Source organism: Eretmochelys imbricata, chromosome 4 (genome assembly GCF_965152235.1).
Source record: "Eretmochelys imbricata isolate rEreImb1 chromosome 4, rEreImb1.hap1, whole genome shotgun sequence".
In the NCBI taxonomy this organism is placed as follows: Eukaryota; Metazoa; Chordata; order Testudines; family Cheloniidae; genus Eretmochelys; species Eretmochelys imbricata.
Window position 1 is genome coordinate 119,851,479 of NC_135575.1, and position 21,925 is coordinate 119,873,403.

At 45.7% G+C, this 21,925-nt stretch overlaps 1 protein-coding gene across 1 annotated transcript in view; it reads right to left on the reverse strand.

The window, feature by feature from the left end:
* Positions 1-10,138: 10,138 nt before the first annotated feature.
* Positions 10,139-21,925, reverse strand: part of EVC2 (EvC ciliary complex subunit 2) — a 160,730-nt gene continuing 148,943 nt past the window's right edge. The window contains exons 20-22 of the mRNA XM_077814642.1: positions 21,707-21,903; positions 12,015-12,116; positions 10,139-11,497 (exon numbers count right to left, since the gene is read on the reverse strand). Coding sequence (XP_077670768.1) covers positions 11,227-11,497; positions 12,015-12,116; positions 21,707-21,903 — 570 coding nt within the window. The 3' untranslated portion in view covers positions 10,139-11,226. The remainder of the gene's footprint in view (positions 11,498-12,014; positions 12,117-21,706; positions 21,904-21,925) is intronic.

Below are 21,925 nucleotides of genomic sequence, written 5' to 3' on the forward strand. Positions count from 1 at the left end.
GAAGCCATGGGAAAATGGGGTACTAAATCTGTCAGATCTCTATGATAAACAAGTAAAAGGAAATGAGTGAGACTCACATTACTGAAAGCCTAAGTGGGGTGTAATTTAGGTAGCCTTCTCAGTTGCTCCCCAGAAAAAAGGTGATACAAACATTCTCTGAGGGTGTCTTTAGGGATATTCATTTATTTCAAGTGATATCCTAAATCACAAACTTTTTGCCACAATGTTGGTGGAAAAAACGGTTCAGTAGAAATGCACCAAGTCCAGTAGAATGCCCAGTCATTCACAGTGATGAATGCTCTCAATTCTCATTAATTTATCATTTATATTACACGTCACCTAGAATACAATAATGATATTTAGCATTAATGTAACACATTATAAAGAGCTTTACAAATACTAGGTTTCAGAGTAACAGCCGCGTTAGTCTGTATTCGCATGGAAAAGAAGCCCTTGAGGAATTCCACCATGATTTCAACAATTTCCATCCCACCATCAACCTCAGCTTGGTCCAGTCCACACAAGAAATTAACTTCCTGGACACTACAGTGCTAATAAACGACGGTCACATAAACACCACCCTATACCGGAAACCTACTGACCTCTCTTCCTACCTACATGCCTCCAGCTTTCACCCTGACCACACCACACGATCCATTGTCTACAGACAAGCTCTGCGATACAACCGCATATGCTCCAACCCCTCAGACAGAGACAAACACCTACAAGATCTCTATCAAGCATTCTTACAACTACAATAACCATCTGCGGAAGTGAAGAAACAGATTGATAGAGCCAGAAGAGTTCCCAGAAGTCACCTACTACAGGACAGGCTTAACAAAGAAAATAAGAGAACGCCACTAGCCGTCACCTTCAGCCCCCAACTAAAACCCCTCCAACACATTATCAAGGATCGACAACCTATCCTGAAGGACGACCCAACACTCTCACAAATCTTGGGAGACAGGCCAGTCCTTGCCTACAGACAGCCCCCCAACCTGAAGCAAATACTCACCAGCAACCACATACCACACAACAGAACCACTAACCCAGGAACCTATTCTTGCAGCAAAGCCCGTTGCCAACTGTGCCCTCATATCTATTCAGGGGACACCCTCACAGGGCCTAATAACATCAGCCACACTATCAGAGGCTCGTTCACCTGCACATCTACCAATGTGATATATACCGTCATGTGCCAGCAATGCCCCTCTGCCATGTACATTGGGCAAACTGGACAGTCTCTACGTAAAAGAATAAATGGACACAAATCAGATGTCAAGAATTATAACATTCATAAACCAGTCGGAGAACACTTCAGTCTCTCTGGTCACTCGATTTCTGATCTCAAAGTGACTATCCTTCAACAAAAACACTTAGAAAACAGACTCCAATGAGAGACTGCTGAATTGGAATTAATTTGCAAATTGGATACAATTAACTTAGGCTTGAATAGAGACTGGGAATGGTTGATTCATTATAAAAAGTAACCTATTTCCCCTGGTTTATTCCTCCCCACCCCCACTGTTCCTCAGACGTTCTTGTTAAACCCTGGATTTATGCTGGAAATGGCCCACCTTGATTATCATACACATTGTAAGGAGAGTGATCACTTTAGATAAGCTATTACCAGCAGGAGAGTGGGGTGGGGGGAGAGAAAACCTTTTGTAGTGATAAACACCCATTTTTTCATGGTCTATGTGTATAAAAACATCTTCTGTATTTTCCACAGTATGCATCTGATGAAGTGAGCTGTAGCTCACGAAAGCTTATGCTCAAATAAATTGGTTAGTCTCTAAGGTGCCACAAGTACTCCTTTTCTTTTTGCAAATACTAGGTTTGTCTCTTCACAGCCTTGTTCCTTATATAACTACTTACAGCAGTGCAAGATGAGTGGAAAGTGGGTGCAAAACACTAACAGTGCTGCTTTGTTAGCATTTCACATCCACTTTGCATAGGTGCCATGGACTAGAAAAGTGCAAGGCAATGGAGTCCGGGTTTGCACTAGAATCTTTTGCCAGTATAGCAATGTTGGTTAGCGGTGTGATTTATTTATTTATAAATTTTTCCATTTATTTTCTGTAACATTTTTATGCTGGCAAAACCTCTAGTGCAGACACATTTATAGTGGCATTAAAATGCTTCTGCTGATATACTTGTTTCACTCTATGAACTGCTATAAACCTACACAACCAAAAGTAATTTTGTGCTGCATCTGCACTAGCCACACAGCTATAGTGTAGGTCTCCACTTGCAGGAGCATGTAGGGCAGACACTGCACACGCAGCGAGCACGGGTATAAATAGCAGCGTGCTGCTTAGGCAAGTCGAGTACAGACACATCAGAAGCCTAGGGTATGTACCTGACATGGCTCTCTACACACCCAAGCAATGCCTCCCCACATCTACACTTCTATTTTTAGCAGTGTAGTGTCCCACTGGCTCCCCCTGCCACAGCCTGTCACAGCCATGTGTAGCTATCCACCACAGTGAGTGTGGATGCAGCCTGCCTTTCACTGTGCTGTGTAGCCACAGGGATCCCACCCTCACCAAACTTAGCCAAGGCCATAGTTGTATGAGCAAACCTTTTAAGTGTAGACCAGGCCGGAGAACTGGGTCAGTTAATTTCAAGAGGACTAACCCGCTGCCAGAGACTCAGGAAGTGAGAGTCATTGATGGGAAGGGGTGCAATTATTGGCACTGTGCTGTATTAGAACAACAGCATAAAACTCAGCTCTCCCCCTGAAAAATAAAGGTGCTAAAATAGCAACTGGAGGAAGAAGAGAGAATAAATGAGTGGCATGACTCACTAGATTCAAATAAAAGCAAATAATTATTTTTCAGAATTGATCTTATTGATCTAGTTTATCAGTGATTATATTTGCTTCTGTTTCTCTCAGTTTAGACATTACATTTCAATAAGCTTCACTTTTGTTTACATACAGTTATACTTGTCTGACCACTGCAACCCTTTGGTTCCAGCTACAGCAGAGCAATATTTTGTTTACACACAACTGTCTCCTTGGAATTTGTTTGCAAAATGTGGAAACTTTCTATTGGTCTGCTGTTTTATAAAAGCTTGATTCGACAATATTTTAATCTGGAGCCAGATTTACATTGACAGCGTCTCTGTGCATAGTCTAATATCGCTATACTGTGGTCAAACAATTGATTAAGTAATTTCTTACCTGCTCAATGGGTACCAACACCACTGACATTGCCAACCAGAGAAATGGAGACAGGAAAAATAAAGTGTTTTAAACCTCAGCCCTTATAAAGAGGACCAGGCCACCTGCACACTGTTTTCTTGTAACATTGTGATTTTAGACATTGTTTCAATTCCACATTCAGACTGGTAGCAAGACAGAAAGGATTCTGGTCACTCAAAATGAATGAAGTGGAATTTGCTAACTAATATACTTAGTGAAGCTACAAGGTGTAACACACACAAAAGAATATTTTAATATAATATCTATATATTTTGGCTGATATTCACATCAGTGCAGAAGAGATTGCACAGGTCCCACATATGGACCTCTTCCAGTGTTGCCAACTCTTGCAGTTTACCACAAGTCTTGTTATGATAATTGGTGATTTTCTTTTAAAGCCCAGGCTCCTGGAGTCATGTGATTACACGGGACTCTTAGGTTCCACTGTAAGGAAAAGTAAGTTTTTTTAGGCCTTCATGATCACAGAAAAAAGCTTGAAAATATGAAGGCTCAAAAATCAGAAGGAAACTAAGAAGAAACATTGTTTTAAAGCCAATCAGTGCTTGGGGTTGGCAATATTGCTTTTAAAGAGTTTAAGAAGGGATGGATTGCAGCATTTGGATTAGATTGTGCCTGAGTCTCATGCAGCGATACAAAGTGGCGGGCACAAAGGCCCAGATCCTTAAAGGCAGTTAGGTGCCCAGTGGGAGTTAGGTGCTTTAAATCCCTTTGATGATCTGGGCCAAAAAGCCAGCATCTCCATATGAAGCCACTAGCAACAGCAGTTCTTATATTCCACTGAGCACAAGAACTACTCCCTGATAGCTCCCCAGAGGGTCCACCACCACTTGTATGGGCCATAGAGAATAGCGTACCCATCTCTCCTAAAGGGCTGTTAAAAGGCCAAGCTCCAGGAGGCATTGGACCAGATTTTCACTGCCTTGCATGTAGCGTGAAATGGTAACATTCTGATTTCACAGCACACACTTTGTAAGTAACAAGATGCAAGGCAATGCAGAAGTAGACCTATTGCATCTCCCTAAGGCTGAGTTAAATTGCTCCACAGGAGCTGCAAGATTAACTATACTCCTTTCCCATGGTGGACCTATACCTGAACGTCACAGTCTGGCTTTTCATAGGGATGGAAATTCATAGCTGTTGAACAGTAAACCACAAACTACATTTATTGCTATTTAATACTAAATCCGAGGAAGCCTTTGTGATGGCCACCATATTGGCCAAGACCAGGGACCAAACCAGTGACCTCCAGACCTATAGGCAAGAGTCCCTATAACCTGAAATAAAGAATCAGGGCCCAGGTGTTAAAGATACTTAGACATTGCTCTGGTCAGTATTGCAGTGCCTAACCCTTTGGCAGCCTGCTGCCCAGGGAACTTTCAGCCCCACGCTAGGCACTCAGGCTCCCCATACAAGGCGTGGGGAGAGCTAGGTGCTCGAGGAAGGGATTTTCACGTACCATCTACCTAAGCTGGAAAGCTGGTCAACAACTAAAGTGGAGGAAGAAAAATTCGCTATCACCCAGAGAGCAATGGAAAGGCGAATAGCTCCGTGACCATATACCAAATGAAGAGATCAGAAGGCATACAGAGGTGACCGATGTAGTCCAGGAGATGTACGATGCAAAGTGAAGATGGGCGGGTCATGTAGTTCACAGGTAAGACAATAGGTGGACAATCTGCATCAGTGACTGGATCCCCAGAGACCACAAGCAACTGCAGACTGAAAATGCGCTGGGTCGATCCCATGACAAAACTCTTTGGCCAGAAATGGAAAGAATGTCTTCACAACAAAATGGAATGGTCTGGCGTCGACTTGTGTTTCTGGAGGGACGGACGAGGACAAGCTGGACAAAGGTGACCCACCTAAGCTAGCCAGGAGTGAAATGCCTAAAAAAGGGACGGGGGGGGGGCTTAGGTGCTTAATCAGCTGCCGTGGTTGACATGCCAGAGATACGTGCCTCTCCGCTTGAAATCCTCTGCTACAAACCCTCTCCTGGAGATAGGCACCTAAGGTAGGTCAGCTGCTTAGGTAGCCCATGTCCTACCAGCCAAAAACATTTCTCTCACCATTGAGACCTCTTTCACACTCCCCTACATATCTGTGTCCCTGGTTGTCTTCTGTGTGCCCCTTTACCTACTGATAGGCTGCCTCCAACCCTCCTGCTGTGGGGGTTGGCAGGTAACAGATGTGAGGCCTGTTCTGAGTCTGCCTGTGGGATGGGCCTTGCTGAAGAGATTGGCAAGCCCCCGACTAGACTAGAAAATCCCACTTTGGGGCCTCCAGGCCTTTGGCTTGAGCTCTAAGCATCTCATTAGCTGTGGGATGGCATCAGCAATTAGGTGGCTTTGCCAATTCCAACAAGCAGCAACGTAGGTACCTAGGAGACATGGGCACATCCAGGTTTCAGGAGCAGCTGAGCAGTGGCTTTGAAAATGTCAGTGTTGCCTGAACGGTAAGCTTAGGCCCCTAAATATGCAGATAAAGGGCTACATTCCTTTAAGGATTCTGTGTCTGGGAGCTGTAATAGACTCACCCCCTCACTGCATAGGGGAAAAATAATTTGTGCTCACCAGTGGGTTAAAATGGCTAGTTATAAACATCTTAATTTGTAAATGCTGGCAAAGCACCCTTCAGGTATGAAGGCTAAAGCTACCAATGTTTATTAAACTGACATGGTTACTATGCAAGTCATTTTGTTAGGAGTTATTTTCTTTTCTTTAATGATTTACAGAAATTGTTGTGTCCTGGAGTAATGTTCCCTGACAAAGGGAATTTATTATTAGTTCCCCTGATTCTTTTCATTAGTTATTTTTCTAGGGCTTCTACAGTTTAAAGTGGGATCTCTTTTTACCTTAGTGAGTCCACTGATAAGCAGGAGGGCTGTTGGTAAGGGGAGGGGAATGTCGCATTTGCTGGTTCTGCCCGACCTCCACCTACTGAGTGGATGTTATTTTCTCAGGGGGAGGGGAGAGAGTCCCTAAGGAGATCAAATAGTCCAAGTACATTGTATTGCTCCTTATCAACAGTTGGGAGAAGGTGAAAAATATGTAAAGCTTTCAAGGGAAGGCACGTGAGCTCCTCCAGGATCACTGAACTGTTCATTCCCCCATTTCCAAAACCTTTGACTCCACTGTTTAATAAAGTGAATTCTGTACCCAGGTGGAGAACGTACAGGAAAAGTTGTCAGATGAATGGGATTTATTTTTTAGGTCCCAATAGTGCAGTGAGCTTCACAAGACCCAGACCTCGCACATCAGATCCTTTTATCTTTCTACTTTGGCTCCATCTGTTTTTTAGTAGGGTATTAGACCAGAATGACAGCACATTGGGACCCGGCTGTGCAAGGTGCAGAATGCCCTCAGCTCCCTCTGACTCCCAAGTGGCGTTCAGCATCTTGCAGGATCTGGCCCTTTGCTCCATAAAACTTTTCTTTGTAACTGGTAACAACCCTAAAACTAATAGAAATGTCCAAATGGATTTAATTTGACAGTGCTCAGCTAATAGAGTCCGTGGCAGCGTTATCTCCTATCTGTAAAATGGGGATGAGAATATTTACTAAGGTCCTGATTCTGCAAAGACTTGGACACACTTACAGACACCCCCCCCCTTCACATACTGTCATAGGCCCATAATTTCACTGGGCCTATACACAGTTAAGCATGTGTGTTTAATCAGCGCAGGACTGGGGCATTATCTATTGAATATAGATGTTTTGAGATTCAATATTTATATAGTTCTTTAAAAGTATAATGCATTATGGAAGTGTGATTTTTATTATTTCATCTATGGGATGCCTTTACCACATTCAAGGAGATTACAACTGTTGAGCTGTTTAGCTTTTTGGCCAGGTGAGCTGGATGTGCAAAAAATCCTTGCATTATTGGATACACAGATAATCTCTTACAAATCCAACCTGGTGAGTTTACACATGAGATTCTGAGTCACAAGATCTTGAATTTTGGCATACATTTTATCCTCATAATTTATAGCTATCCCATCCAATTAATGGAATCTCTACTGGGATTTTCAGTAATAAATGCTTCTGAAAACAATTCTGTGGGTTTTTTTAATGACAAGAATTCATTATAAAGATCTGACAATGTACGGGTTAAAATCTCTCTCTACTTTGAGAAGAATTCTGCTGGGAAGCCATCTCACCCTGGGGCTTTTAAAAAACCTTTATTCATTTCTGTTATTGCTTTATTAGGTATGGGAGCATACACGTTACTGCTGCTGGGTAGGTTTAAGGCTACTTTAGGGAATTTTTAAAAAAATGCTTTGAACATCTCAGAGAATGCTTTAGCCTCAGGAGTGTTTAGCTGTAACATTTTCAAAATTTTGTTGATGGCTTTGTCCTTTATTAAAAAAACCTATCGTCATATGGTTTAAGTGAAGCAATTTTATTTCTTGTTTTATTCTTTCATATAAGTAGGTAAGTGACTATCAGTTTTGCTTTTTTCAAAACATCAGCTTGCATTTAATATGAACGCAAAGACAGACAGTATTGCTTGTAAATTCAATTATATTTATATTCTAGTGCACTAATCTATTTCTTATTTTATTAGTGTCTATAAATTGACTTTCCAGAACTTCCAATTTCACTTTCCATTGTCTGTTCTGTACTGTTGCATTTTTCATGCTGTTTGGCTGTAATACATTCTGTAGAACTTCTCTGTTCGCATGGCCCTTCCGGGCATTCAGATGTTAGGACAGGACTTCCCATCTATCTTATTTTCCTGACAGATTGGTAGGAATAGGAGGGGAAAAAAGTTAATTTCCTTCCTATAATATTCAGTTCTCTCCAAGGTCCCAGTAAATTAAGATAATTTATTATCAGATCAATAACAGGCTTTCAACAATTTAACTTTGTATAAATCTAAATAAATAAAAGGGTAATTTAATTCCAACACCCAACCCAAGCCTCACACAAAATATAATATACACATTAATCAGTTCATTATACTAAATCCCTTTTATAACTAGCCACCATGCTGGTATCATGTGCTCACCCCCTGGGCTCTATTGCCTAGGGTGCTACATATTAGGGCTGTAATGCAGAAGTAGACCTACTGCATCTCCCTAAGGCTGAGTGGAACGATGCTGAGTGCATCTATCCAGGAAGGATGTAAACTGAACGTATCCAAACCCAATCGTTACTTGAAAATGCCTTTTTCTACCATGGTACAAACTTATTCACTTTTGACTCAGTGAGGATAATGAAGAACAGGCTGAGAATTGTTACTGGATTATCAGGATGTGATGCTAATTAATCCACATGATCAGGAACTGTGTTAGTAGCTGAAAACTGTTAATGGTTCTTTATTGTACAGTCTGTAAAGTCCCTAACTTTATAAAGAGAAGTGACCTTTCCACTTAGGTTCAGAATAAATGCAATTCTGCAATTCTATGACCAATTATGCAAACAAATACAATTAGTGTTTACTTTCCCAAAGGAAATGGACATCTTCTTTATATAAAAATATACAGCACTAATATACAAACAGCTTCAGGGTATGTGATCATAATATTGCTAACACTGGGCATTCAAAAATGATGACTTATGCTCTAAGAATCATGATTGTCTTAAACATCATGAGATCTTTAAAATAGTACATTTGGGGTTGTTTTTATTTGCCTTCTGGTGTCAGTGCCTCTATGGTTCATATTTTCAACCCCCCCCCCCCCAGTTTGAGGGCTAAAATCTTATTTCTTAAATAATGAGCAGATTCTCATGGCTTCACGTGAATCCAGGAGCTAGAGCTTTCAGAAAACACCTACAATTGTAAGAGTTGGTGTGGCAGGGTGGACTAGGTCCAAAGGCCCCCTGGCTAGAGGCCTTGCAGCCCTGCATCACCCCACTCCACAATAGAGCAGTGAGAAGTCCTCCAGGCAGCCTAGAGTGGAAGCAGAGGAGTGGACAATCAGAGGGGCTGCTGGAATGACCAATTAGGGGCCAGAAGGGCCAGATAAAAGGCAAGCAGCAGAGCAGAGCCTAGGGAAGGCTGCCAAAGACCGGGTGTCTGGCTGGCTGGCTGAATACAGCACCAGCAGGACCATGAAAAGGTCATTGTGGGCAGACTGAGCCCGGGGGACTGAGCACAGAACCTGGCCAGACCAAACAAGGGTACCAAATGGGCCCTGCTGGTCTGGTTGCAGACTGAGACCAGGGAGGGCTGCTGAAAGGAAACTAACTGAGGGTACTGAGATGGGCCCCGGCTGGGCAGTTGAAGGCAGTGCATCTGAAAGGAAGCCTAAGGGCTACGGCTCCATACCAGGGTCATGATAAGAACTCGGGACTGTATACCCCAGAAGGAGGGACAGTGTGTGAGGCTCAGCCAGAGGACTGAACTTCTGAAGACCCACCGAAAGAACATTGGCCGGGGGAGGCGGCCGCTTGCAAGAGGCGGGTGCCACCCCAATGTAAGACCAAAAAACAAAAGCAGGCTCACAGGCCCAACCAACCAAAGGGGGCCATCACAAGAGGTGAGTGCCGCCCCGTGAAAAAGAACTGTGATTGCAGGTACACTGGCCAGAGAAAGGGGGCGCTCATGAGAGGCCGATGCCGTTACAGTTGGTAACGCTGTGATCACTAATGCCTTTGGAAAATAATATAATTACCATTTTCCCCCTTTGTCTGTGAGCAGATACAATATTGTTGCTCCACTAGTACAAAGATTGGGCCAAATTCTTCACACACTTATGCCTGAGCCGAATTTAAACAGTCAAGTTTAAGGAAGCTGGTGAAAAACTGAAGGCAATGGAACTACTCTGGTGAGCAAAATTAAGCACATCCATAAGTGTTTGGTGGATCTAGCCCACTTGCTGTAATTTTAGAAAGCACTTTGCAAAAATAAAACCAAATTTATAGTGGTTATTAACAAACTATTTATTAATAATTACCACAGTTATCTGGTATACAGTTTTTCCTTATCCTTATCTGTATTTAGTACTGTATCCTGCAATAATTAAGCAGGGTTGACATCACATAAGTTACCACAACATATAAACAATAATAAAAATATAGCAAACAGTCAAATCAGTATTCAACAGCAGAGCACTGTGCTTCTGTCTGCTGTTGCTCATCTCACATGAGGCTGGTTGACATGCAGCTTAACAAAGCTATGCGCAGTGTTACTGGGATGTTATGTGCAACTCAGTTGCCATGGCTGCCAATGCTTAGTAACATAGCACCGCCCCATATTCGCCACAAGGGGGCCTCCATTATGCTCCCGGCCAAGATCTGTGAGAAATGTGACTTGCCTCTGTACTCAGACCTCTTCAACCACCTGCTAAGTTCACCTGTCTTCTAGATACTCTTTATGGTCACTTATACCACCACAAGACATGACGGTGGAATCTGCTTGGCATAATGAGTCAGCGATGATAGTCGTAAATCACTCTCTCATCACCGATCCAACCATCTGACCTGCCAAGGCTCATGTGGGCTTCCCTGAACCAGTTTCAAACAGGACAGGACAATTGTGCGGCCAATCTCTTCAAATGGGGTTTCTCTAATGACCCACAATGTAGATGCAGTCAATTTCAGAGTATGTTGCAGATCCATGACAAGTGCCTGCTGACTGCGAGCTACCAGCTCTTCACCTGGCTGAAGACAATGCTATGAAATGGCTAGGCACACTGCGCATACGCTGAGAGTACAAAACTGGTGCGTTGAATTATATGAGCACTACATCCTGCCCTCAGTTATGTAATGTGCATCACAGAGTATGGCAAAAATTCACCTACTGCTCCTGCGCATACTAAAACAATAGTTAATAGATACAGATTGTGCACTGCTGGATGACAAGAGCACAAAATGCAGTTCTAAGAATAAAAACTATTTACAATGCAAAAATCAAACTATTGCAACTTATACAAAAATTGTTTTTTAACAATGATTCAGATGATTTCAACGTACACCAGCTCCTTTTTCATGACCCTTATTTGGAAATAACCTTCGTCTCACTAATTGATGAACTAAATGGCTATCTACCTCATTAGCCTGTGTTTGCCCATGCAGCCTTTTTGGAATTTAGGAAGTTCTTTTTCTTTTTTCTTGGAGAACTATGCAAAGCAAGTATGGGATCCCTTTGATCACGGAACAGAAATATCTTCTCCCCTGTGTCTAATAGCTCAATGGCTTCTGCAGCAGAAGTGTTCAATGAATCAGGCTGGCCAGAAGGTTCCACAGGAGGGTGTCTAGACAAACATCCGAGATGAGAGAATGATGCTCTTTCCATGAGTGCAAGTTGCTTCTTCTTTAGCAGGCTATATTAAGAAACGGAAACTGAATTTAAAAATGATTTATAATAGTTCCGGCACAAAATGGTTTGCTTGACTGTATAGTCATATCCTGGCAAAAAATATTCATTGTACTTTGGGAGACTAATGTAAACCATATTTAGAAATTGACATACTGTATGTATTATTTTCGCCACCCCAACCCAATTTCCACTTCACTGTATGAAATATAGCATTCAATGAGTAAGCAGCCTTAGAACAAATGTTACATACAAGGACGCAAGTGGGCAAAACATGTGGAGCATCAATATTTCCCTTGCAAGGACTTTAATATTATTGTACAGTAAAAGTACAGGATGCTTTATGAAACAGGAGTTCCATATTCACATGCATTCCGAGAACTGGGACAACAGTGGTAGAAGACACATGTTTGTGAATATTTTCATGAATTCTAAAACACTTCTCACAAAAAGGACGACTCTTGGGAGATATGAGGTACAAGGAGTTGTATTTTCCCCCATATCAAATACTAATTTTTCTTTACCTTTCTTTTCTCCTGTTTGCAGAATGCATCTTTTCCAAGCCTTTGCTTATCAGATCCTGCCTTACTTTGCTCTCTAATGCTTGCCATGACCCTTGGTGCTTCCTGAAGGAGTAAGGGGGGCAAGGAGGGAAACAAAAGAAAATCCTGAATTTTACATCCCCACCTTCAAAACAAAACACACCAAAAACAAACAAACAAAAATCACCACCACCGTCTGGTTTTAGGTATTAAAATGAATGTTAATAATAACTTAAATACATTCTGCAGGAATGTTCAGTTATTTTTGCTATAATTTCCTGCCCAACAATATTTATTATGGGAGAGATCCTGGCTCACCTTGTGCTCCCTGGCAAGGAAGTGAGGTAGTGTAAGTTTCCTCCTTCATCCTCTGTGTGTTTCCCACATTCTAGATTGCATTAGCCTTTGTGGATCTGCCATCCCCCTTCCTGTGCAGGTGGGCAAGGAGTGGGAGGGCAGGGGCCAGGACTGTGCAAAGCCTGGACTCCATGCTCACAACATACCAGCCAGCACAACTGAGCCAGTGCAGAAAGGAAAGTTGTTAGGATATAGATATTCAGGCCCGTCGGTAAAGGCCTGTACTCAAAGAATTTAGGTATATTCTTATCACTTGGCTAGTTATAGAGGCATAAAAGAAAGAATCAAAATCACTGTAAGGTCCTTCTCTTACTGTGACAGTCTGAGGCCCTGTTCTTAGGCTAAGGCCTTTGGCTAAGCAGCAGAGGCAGCCATATGCTGGGAAGCGACCGGTCACATCCTCACATTCCAAAATAGTCACATTGAAATAAGGTGCTATTGGGCTGTTAGGAATAGAGTCCTGTCCTGATAGTGCCTGTCACCTCCAGTGAAAGGGAAGTGCCTAGAAAATGTAAATGGAAACTTAGTTTGATAGCATCCTCTCGGGCAAGAACTCACTTATCAATAGCTGGGATGTGAAATCCTCACTTCTATATTGTTTTGTCATTATAGTTCCCACTTTGCTATTGTTTGTCTGTATAATCTCTGTCTGGTTCTGTGATTGTTCCTGTCTGCTGTATAATTAATTTTGCTGGGTGTAAACTAATTAAGGTGGCGGGATATAATTGGTTACATAATCATGTTACAATATGTTAGGATTGGTTAGTTAAATTTCAGGAAAATGATTGGTTAAGATATAGCTAAGCAGAACTCAAGTTTTACTATATAGTCTGCAGTCAATCTGGAAGTGAGGAGGTGGGTGTGTGGGTGGGGGAGATGGGAACAGGGAATGGGGGTAAGGAAATTGGAATCATGTTTTGCTAAAGAGGGAAATGGGAACAGGGAATGGGGGTGGGAAAATTGGAATCATGTTTGGCTAAGGGCAGGAATGGGAACAGGGACACAGGTAAGGCTCTGTGGTGTCAGAGCTGGGAAGGGGGACACTAAGGAAGGAAACTGGAATCATGCTTGCTGGAAGTTCACCCCAATAAACATCCAATTGTTTGCACCTTTGGACTTGGGGTATCGTTGCTCTCTGTTCATGCGAGAAGGACCAGGGAAGTAAGTGGGTGAAGGAATAAGCCCCCTAACAAAAGTAATCTCAACCAGGAAAGACTGGGGAAAGATTACATTCCCCAGGGAGTGAGGGGGAAACCAGGAACCAAACTGTGCCTCGGGGCTGTGAATTATGAGGTTGGACAAGTGCATAAATGTTTGCAAGACAGGAGCCTTGGAATGCAGCTAGTTCTCCATGAGGTATTGTCACTTTGCTAGATTTAAAAGAAAAAAAACAGTTACCTACCTTTTCGTAACTGCTGTTCTTCGAGATGTGTTTCTTATGTCCATTCCATTCGAGGTGCGTGCACAGGCATTGGAGATTTTTGCCTTAGCAGTATCTGTAGGGTCGGCCTTGGCGCCCCCTTGAGTACTGCGCTCATCTGCTGGTATATTAGGCGCCACTGACCCTACGCCCTCTCAGTTCCTTCTTGCCAGCAACTCCAACAGAGGGGTAGGAGGGCAGGTAATAGAATGCACATGAGCAAGACATCTCGAAGAACAACAGTTATGAAAAGAAAGGTAACTGATTTTTCTTCAAGTGTTTGCTCATGTTGATTCCATTCTAGGTGATTCGCAAGCAGTATCTTCAGAGGTGGGCTCTGAGTTCACGGTCTTGCGGCTTGCAGCACTGCTCTACTGAAGCCAGCATTGTCCCAGGCCTGCTGAGTAAGTGCATAATGGAATGTGAACATGTGGATGGACGACCAAGTGGCCGCCCCACAGATGTCCTGGATAGGCACCTGGGCTAGGAAAGGTGCTGAAGAGGTTTGCGCCCTGGTTGAGTGGGCAGTGACAATTGCCAGAGGGGACACCTTTGCCTGATCGTAGCAGCAGCAAATGCAGGCAGTGATCCAAGAAGAAATTCTTTGAGCAGACACTGGACGACCTTTCATCCGGTCAGCCGCCATGACTAACAATTGCATTGATCTGTGGAATGGCTTGGTCCTTTCAACGTAGAAGGCTAGCACCCTCCTGACATCTAGGGAATGCAACCTATGCTCCTCCTCCAACCTATGTGGCTTTGGAAAAAAGACAGATAAGTAACTGTCTGACCACTTTGGGGAGGAAAGCCGGGTGTGTCTGCAGTTGGACCTTGTCTTTGTAAAAGACTGTATAGGGCAGTTCCGAGGCAAGCACCCTAATCTCAGAGACCCTGTGGGCCGAAGTTATTGCAACCAAGAAAGAAGGAGAGAGCAGGCAGTTAGAGGCTCGAAGGTGGGAGGGGGGGGTGTCCCATGAGTTGTGATAGCACAAGATTCAGGTCCCACAGAGGGACGGAGTCCCTGATGTGTGTGTAGAGGCACTCGAGGCCCTTGAGAAACCTGGCAGTCATGTCCTGGGTGAAAACCGACCTACACTAGAGGGGCGGATGAAAGGCCGAGATAGCGGCCAAGTGGACTTTAACAGATGAAAGGGACAGGACTTGGAGCTTGTGATGCAGAAGGTAGTCCAGGATTAACTGCAGCGAGGCCCACTCGGGCTTTATTTCGAAATCCAACAAGCAAACCGCTTCCATTTGGTTAGGTAGGTCACTCTAGTGGAGGGCTTTCTACTGCCCAACAGGACCTGCTGGACACCAGCTGAGCCCTCCTGCTCTTCTGTGTTTAACCCTGCAGCAGCCACGCCATCAGGTGCAGTGCCACCAGGCTCAGATGCAGAAGACTGCCATGGTTTTGGGACAACAGTTGTGGCCGGAGCAATAGCTGTAACAGAGCAGCCACCGAGAGGTCCAGCAGCGTGCCGAACCAGTGCTGGAAAGGCCAAGCTGGTGCTATAAGGATCACCTTTGCCCTGTCCTGCTTGATCTTCATGAGGACTCTTGAATTAATGGCACCGGAGGAATTAACAGAGCCCCCGACCAGGGGAGCAGAAAAGCGTCCAACAGCAAGCCCCGAATCAAGCAGAAAACATGGCATTTCCTGTTCTGCCTGGATGCGAACAGGTCCACCTGGGGAGTCCCCCACCTCTGGAAGATGATGCTGACCACTTCTGGATGGAGGAACTACTCATGGTGAGATAAGAAGGTCCTGCTGAGGCGATCTGCCAAAGTGTTCCTGGCCCTGGGAAGGTATGCGGCTACGAGATGGATGTCGTGTTGAACACAGAAGTCCCAGAGCTTGAGGGCTTCTTGGCAAAGGGCAGACAATCTGGCTCTGCCTTGCTTGTTGATATAAAACACAGCCACTGTATTGTCCTTCAGGACCTGGACCACCTTGCTTTTTATGTGAGGTAGGAAGGCTTGGCAGGCCAAGTGAACCACGCTGAGTTCCCTGACATTGATGTGTAGGGAGCGATCGTAAATCGACCTTGCATGCTGAGATTGCCCAGGTGGGCTCCCCACCCTGAGACACTGGAGACAAGGGTCACCGATGGGGCAGAGAAGGGAACTCCATCCAACACCGATCCAGGATTCTGCCACCATGTTAGTGATGACGGTATCTGGTCTGGGACTCTGACTACATGGTCCATGCTGTGTCTGTTGGGGACGTAGACTGATCCTAGCCATGCTTGCAGAGGCTTGAGGTGGAGCCACGCGTGCCAGACCACATAAGTGCAGGCTGCAATCTGGCCCAACAACTGCAGACACGTGTGAGCAGTGGTGAGAGGGTGGATTTGCATGCACGAGATCAGGTCCACCGTGGCTCGAAACCCGGCATCGGGGAGGAAGGCTCTGGCCTGAGGAGAGTCGAGGACCACTCCAATTACTCTATGCACTGCACTGGAACTAAGGTTGACTTTTTCTTGTTTATTAACAGCGCCAGATTGCGACAGGTGGAGTAAATCAGATTGAGATGGCGCCACACCTGATCCTGGGACCGGCGCTTTATTAGCCAGTTGTCGAGGTACGGGTAAATTTTAACACCTCGACGCCTCAGGTAAGTGGCCACTGGCGCTAAGCACTTTGTGAACACTCTTGGGGCTGACGAGAGACCAAAGGGCAGTGCCGTGAATTGCAAATGGTGGTGGCCCAACATAAAACGGAAGAAGCGTCTGTGTCCTGGGAAAATGGAAATATGCATCCTTCAAGTCGATGGCGACATACCATGCAAATCTTCAACGTCTTGAGAGACCTGTTGAGGCAATGCAGGTCCAGAATGGGTCTGAGGCTCCCTTTTTGCTTTTGGGATTAGGAAATAGTGGGAGTAGAACCCTTTCCCTTTCATGTCCCCAGGGACCTCCCCCACCGCCCTCAGGCACAGGAGATTCTCGACCTCCTGAACGAGGAGTTGCTAGTGAGAAGAGGGATGAGGAGGGACGAGGCAGGGAGCTGGGAGGGAGGGTCGGCCATGAACTGCGGGGTGTAACCCGAAGATATTATGTTGAGCACCCAAAGATCCGAGAAAAGCTGCAACCAGGCCGACCGGAAGGGGCACAGGCGGTTGAGGAAAAAGTAGGAGGGTGGATCCTGGGATGTCACTGGGGCGTCGACCTCGTGTGCACTCTCAAAATGATTGCTTCTGGCCTCCTTTGTTCCTGGAAGGGCCAGGCTGAGCAGATGAACAGAAAGATGACGGGTAATGCTGCTTAGACCCCTTGTCTTTATCCTTTCCTGTTGGTGCTCAGTTGCAAAGTTCCCCTGGACCTAGACTGGGGAGGCAGAAGAGGTGGAGGACGGAACAACTTCCTGGCCTGCTGAGGGGTGTGAAGGCCCAAGGAACAAAGGGTGGTGTGGGAGTTTTTAAGGCTGTGGAGCTTTGCATCCGTGAGCTCAGAGAAGAGCCCTGCCCCCTCAAACGGGAGGTCCTGCATGGTGGCCTGTATCTCCAGGGATAACCCAGAGGACTGTAACCAGGAGCTGCGCCTCATGACCACCACAGAAACAACCATCCTGGCTGCCGAGTCTGTAGCATCCCAAGCCATCTGGAGGGCCTCTCTCGCCACCGCTGTGCCCTCTTCAACTAAGCATCGAACTCCTGGGCTCGGTCCTGTGGGAGGGCCTCCTTGTATTTGTTAAGGGAGTCCCACAGATTAAAACTGTATCCGCCTAAGAGGGCCTGGTGGTTAGACACCCGAAATTGCAGGCTGGCCATCGAGTAAATCTTTCTGACAAATTAAGTCCAGTCTCTTGGCATGCCACTGACTTGGCGCTGCCTGTCCCTTTCATTAACAGCAGACACGACCAGTGATGCCGTTGGAGGATGGGTATACAGCTATTGGAACCCTTTTGCAGGGATGTAATACTTGTTTTCCGCCTACTTAGAGGTAGGCGGAATGGAAGGGGGGGGTCTGCCACAGCAATTTGGCTATCTTAAGGACCCCTGGGTGGATGGGCAGCGTAACCCAGGCTGGGGTGGTAGAGGATATAACATTAAAGAGGTCGTCAGACTCCTCTGCCAACTCCTCAATTTTTAAGTTCATGTTGGTAGCAACTCTTTTATGGAGCGCCTGTTGCTCCTTGAAGTCGTTGGGGGCACACCACCGCTTCGTCTGGAGACAACTAGGATGATTGCACTGCCAGGGGAGGGACGGGTTCCCCTTCAGTCTCCTTAGGCATTGTAACCTGCTGTGCTGACCCTGCGTCACATTCAGTAGAATCATAGAATATCAGGGTTGGAAGGGACCTCAGGAGATCATCTAGTCCAACCCCCTGCTCAAAGCAGGACTGATCCCCAATTTTTGCCCCAGATCCCTCAATGGCCCCCTCAAGGATTGAACTCACAACCCTGGGTTTAGCAGGCCAATGCTCAAACCACTGAGCAATCCCTCCCCCTGTGTTCTGAGTCTGGTGACGGCAGTGTCGCAGGCGGTTTGTCCGAGGCGGCAAGGGAAGAACGGTGGGAATACGGGGTCGGCATCATGGGCACGCCCCACTGGTTCCAGTGTGGCTATTGAGCCACTGTCCCTAAGGCCATTCCACCACTGCAGGTGCCATGCCGATTTCGCGGGTTGGGGGCGAATCACTGCTCCTCAGCAAGGGGCTAAACTCCCAGTGCAACTTGGACCATTGCCCTTCCGGTGACCAGGGCAGAGTCGTCGAGGCCTGAGTCTGCGAAATGACCCTGGCTGGCGACCAGCAAGGTGAGGATCGGTCCCTGCCTGATGAGAGGAAACAGAGAGGTGGAGACCAGTGCCGTGAATGGGAGCACTCCCGCTCTGTTGGGCACCAATGTCTGGGAGACCATGATGATGACCTGCACTGCGGTGATCTTAGGCTGGAAGCTCACCGGTACCAGAGGTACGGGGACTGGTGCCTTGGCTCCAGTGTCCCATGCCTCGCAGAGGGAGAGCGCGGCATCAGGAACCTGAGCCTACTGACCGGAGACCAAGTGTGCGGGGCCGGAGTCCTAGGCCGTGGAGATGGGGTTCCACACTTGCAGTCTGGAGAGCAAGGATGCTCCGCTGCCCTATGGGGCAGTTCCATGACCGGCTTGCCCTTAAGTGTTGGGGTCTTAGCTGAATCTGGTGCCTGGTGTGGCATCGGCGGTGCTGGCTGGCCTGCTTGATCTTTCGCCACCAGGGCCACTTTGGGCAACAAGGGCCCCAGGAGAAGCCAGGGTCCCCTGCAGCTCCTGGGAGTGGGATACCTGGCCAGGCTAGGGGCCTAGGGAGTCTGACTGCAGAGGTACCCCTATGAAGTGGTACTCCTGTGAAGCTCCAGGGCTCTTCTTCTTTTGCAGCATCTTAGGCACCAGCGAGGGGAAATGGTGCTGGGCAGAGCACTCCACACCGATGCCAAGGTGCTAGGCGCAGGGTCCGAGCGGGACGGCTCCAACGCAGGATGAAGCGCAGCCTCCATGAGGAGGGCCCTCAAGCCGATACCCCACTCCTTTTGGGTTGTAGGGTGAAAGTTCTTACAGATTCTGCACTTGTCCTTCCTATGGGATTCCCCCAAGCACTTCACACAGCTGTTGTGGGCATCACTAATAGGCATCGGCCTGTTGCATGACGAGTATGGTTTGAAGCTGGAGAACGGCTATGCCCCACCCCAGGGCGAAGTCCCAGCTGGGACTCTAATTGCTGAACTAACCTAACAGTTAACTTAATGGCTAACTAAGTACCTACAAACTGTAAACAAAGAAAACAGACAATGGGTTGTATAGAACCGCTAACGCTCTTGCACTGCCAGTCACAGGCGGTAAGAAGGAACTGAGAGGGCGTAGGGTCGGTGGCGCTTAATATACCAGTGAATGAGCGCAGCACTCAAGGAGGCCTCACAGCCGACCCTACAGATACTGCTAAGGCAAAAATATCCAACGACTGTGCACATGAGCGTGCACGCACCTAGAATGGAATTGACATGAGCAAGCACTTGAAGAAAAAATTAAGATCCCTATATTGCAAAAGCATCTGCATAAGCATGAAGTCCCACTTGCTTGAATGGGACTCAGGTGGGACACAAGAATTTGTCTACATTGATTTCTTTGGAGACTGGGGCCTAAAATAGAAAAGTTATGAGCAATTAACAGTTGGTTTTTGAGTTTGCTCTGTGAACATTTTAAAGATTTCTGCAAAACCTAAGACAGCGCTGCCCACTATGTAGCGTGTTTATATGACCCTCTAGGATTCAGGGAGAACCACACACTTTGTTCTGTCCAAGCTGATGAAAAGCTGGCCAGGGATGGATCTATGGTGTTTCTTGCAAGGACTTAAAAGGGGAACTGATTGCTAAAGCTGGGTTTGTATATGATGATACTGAAGCCTCATTAATTGTTTGGATCAAAGTGACAGTGATCTCATGAGACAGTTGATTATGTAAGATTTTTACTGGCCAAAACAGTGGAAATCTAGCTAGGTTAGCTCCTCTCCTAAGATCGCTGTCATCCTGGGCTGAAATTTTGTAAGCACAGCTGTTCTTGCGAGTTGTCATCTCTGCAACTGAACTGGAAATGTTAGCCCCTGATTTTTGTTCAAACACAGAACACCAGAATCTTAAGGCCCTGTCTGGATCTAAAGCCATACATACCTATATATTTGTAAAGGTTCAGATTCGAGCTTCTGTGTATAGTGCTTTCTTAGAATTGTGAGCGTCAAACTGCAATTTATTGCTTAGTTTACATTTTATTTCTTATTACACATAAGGTCAAATATATTTAAAATAAACGAAAAACTTTAGAAAGGACTACAAGATACAAACACCAGAGTTATGGACTGACTGGTCAACTGGACACCATGGGGAACCAGAAGTAAGCTACCAGGCAACAGCAGAGACAAAAAAACCCAAAACAAACAAGCCAGCAAATACTGTACCATGCCTGTATTTGCATCTTAAAGGTTGGCACATCTGGGCTCCCTGTGCCTACTCCCTCCCCCAACTCCCCACAGCCTCTTATAAGTAGGAGGTAGTGAATGCTGTTTTCCCCTCTCCCTGCCGGGCTGGGAGGGGGACAAGCTTGCAAGCTCAGAGCCTGGGAAAGAAACTTCCCAAGCTGCTACTGAAAGCTAGCCTGGAGCCGGAGCCCGAGCTCCTGCCTGCATCCTGTGCTCTGGAGAAGTAGCTCAGTTTTAAAGGGCCACAGCCTGCACTGCGCGCTCACCGGCACTGCAGTGCCCCAGGATGCCTTACTCATCACCCTTGCAGACAGGGGGCTAGAACCAGCTGTCTGTCCCCACCCTCACTCGCCAGGCAGCCACTGCAGAGCTATGAGCCCCAGCTCCGAGCAGTCTACCCTGAGGAGCATCCCATAACGTCTTGTTCAGAGTTACGAACAACCTCCATTCCCGAGGTGTCCGTAACTCGGAGGTTTGACTGTAATTTACAGATCTTATTACTCCATATACTGCCTACCTCAGTCTGTCACAGCAACAGTTTACAACAATTGAAGCCTGCTATACTTAGTATAAATATTACTAAAATAAATGGTGAAAAGAAAAGTGTATAGATAAGCAAATGCAAATTAAAACCAATAAAATACATCAAAAGAAAATGTAGCAAATAAGAAAATGGAGGAAGAATATCTAAAAGCAAAGAATGACTTGTTACATCTATGAACTATACAGATCACATTTTTCCTCTGTTAAAGTCAGATTGTAGTTAAGATATTTATAACTATGAAAAAGTGATCTAGTTAAAATGATTTAGTCCCCCCCAGGAATAACATTTCAGCAGGAAAACCCATTCATTTGCTTGACTTCTGCTCCTGTCAGTCCAATGGATATATATTCCCTCAAAGTAATAACCTCCAGCTGGAATTTTCAGCTATAAACCGACGCACACTTACCTCTTTCTACAGCTGTCAGCTTCCTCCCCGTTGATGTCACTTTCAATAACACTGTCTGAATATTTGTCACTGATTGAATCCAGAACAGAAAGAAGCTCAGTCTGTGAACTCGAAGGCAGCAGTAAGTTCAGCAGTCTGTGCAACATCCCTACCGGTACCATTGTCAGTTTGGTTAAATAAGCTGCCAATTGGAGCTCCTAGAGGAATCAATGATAAAAG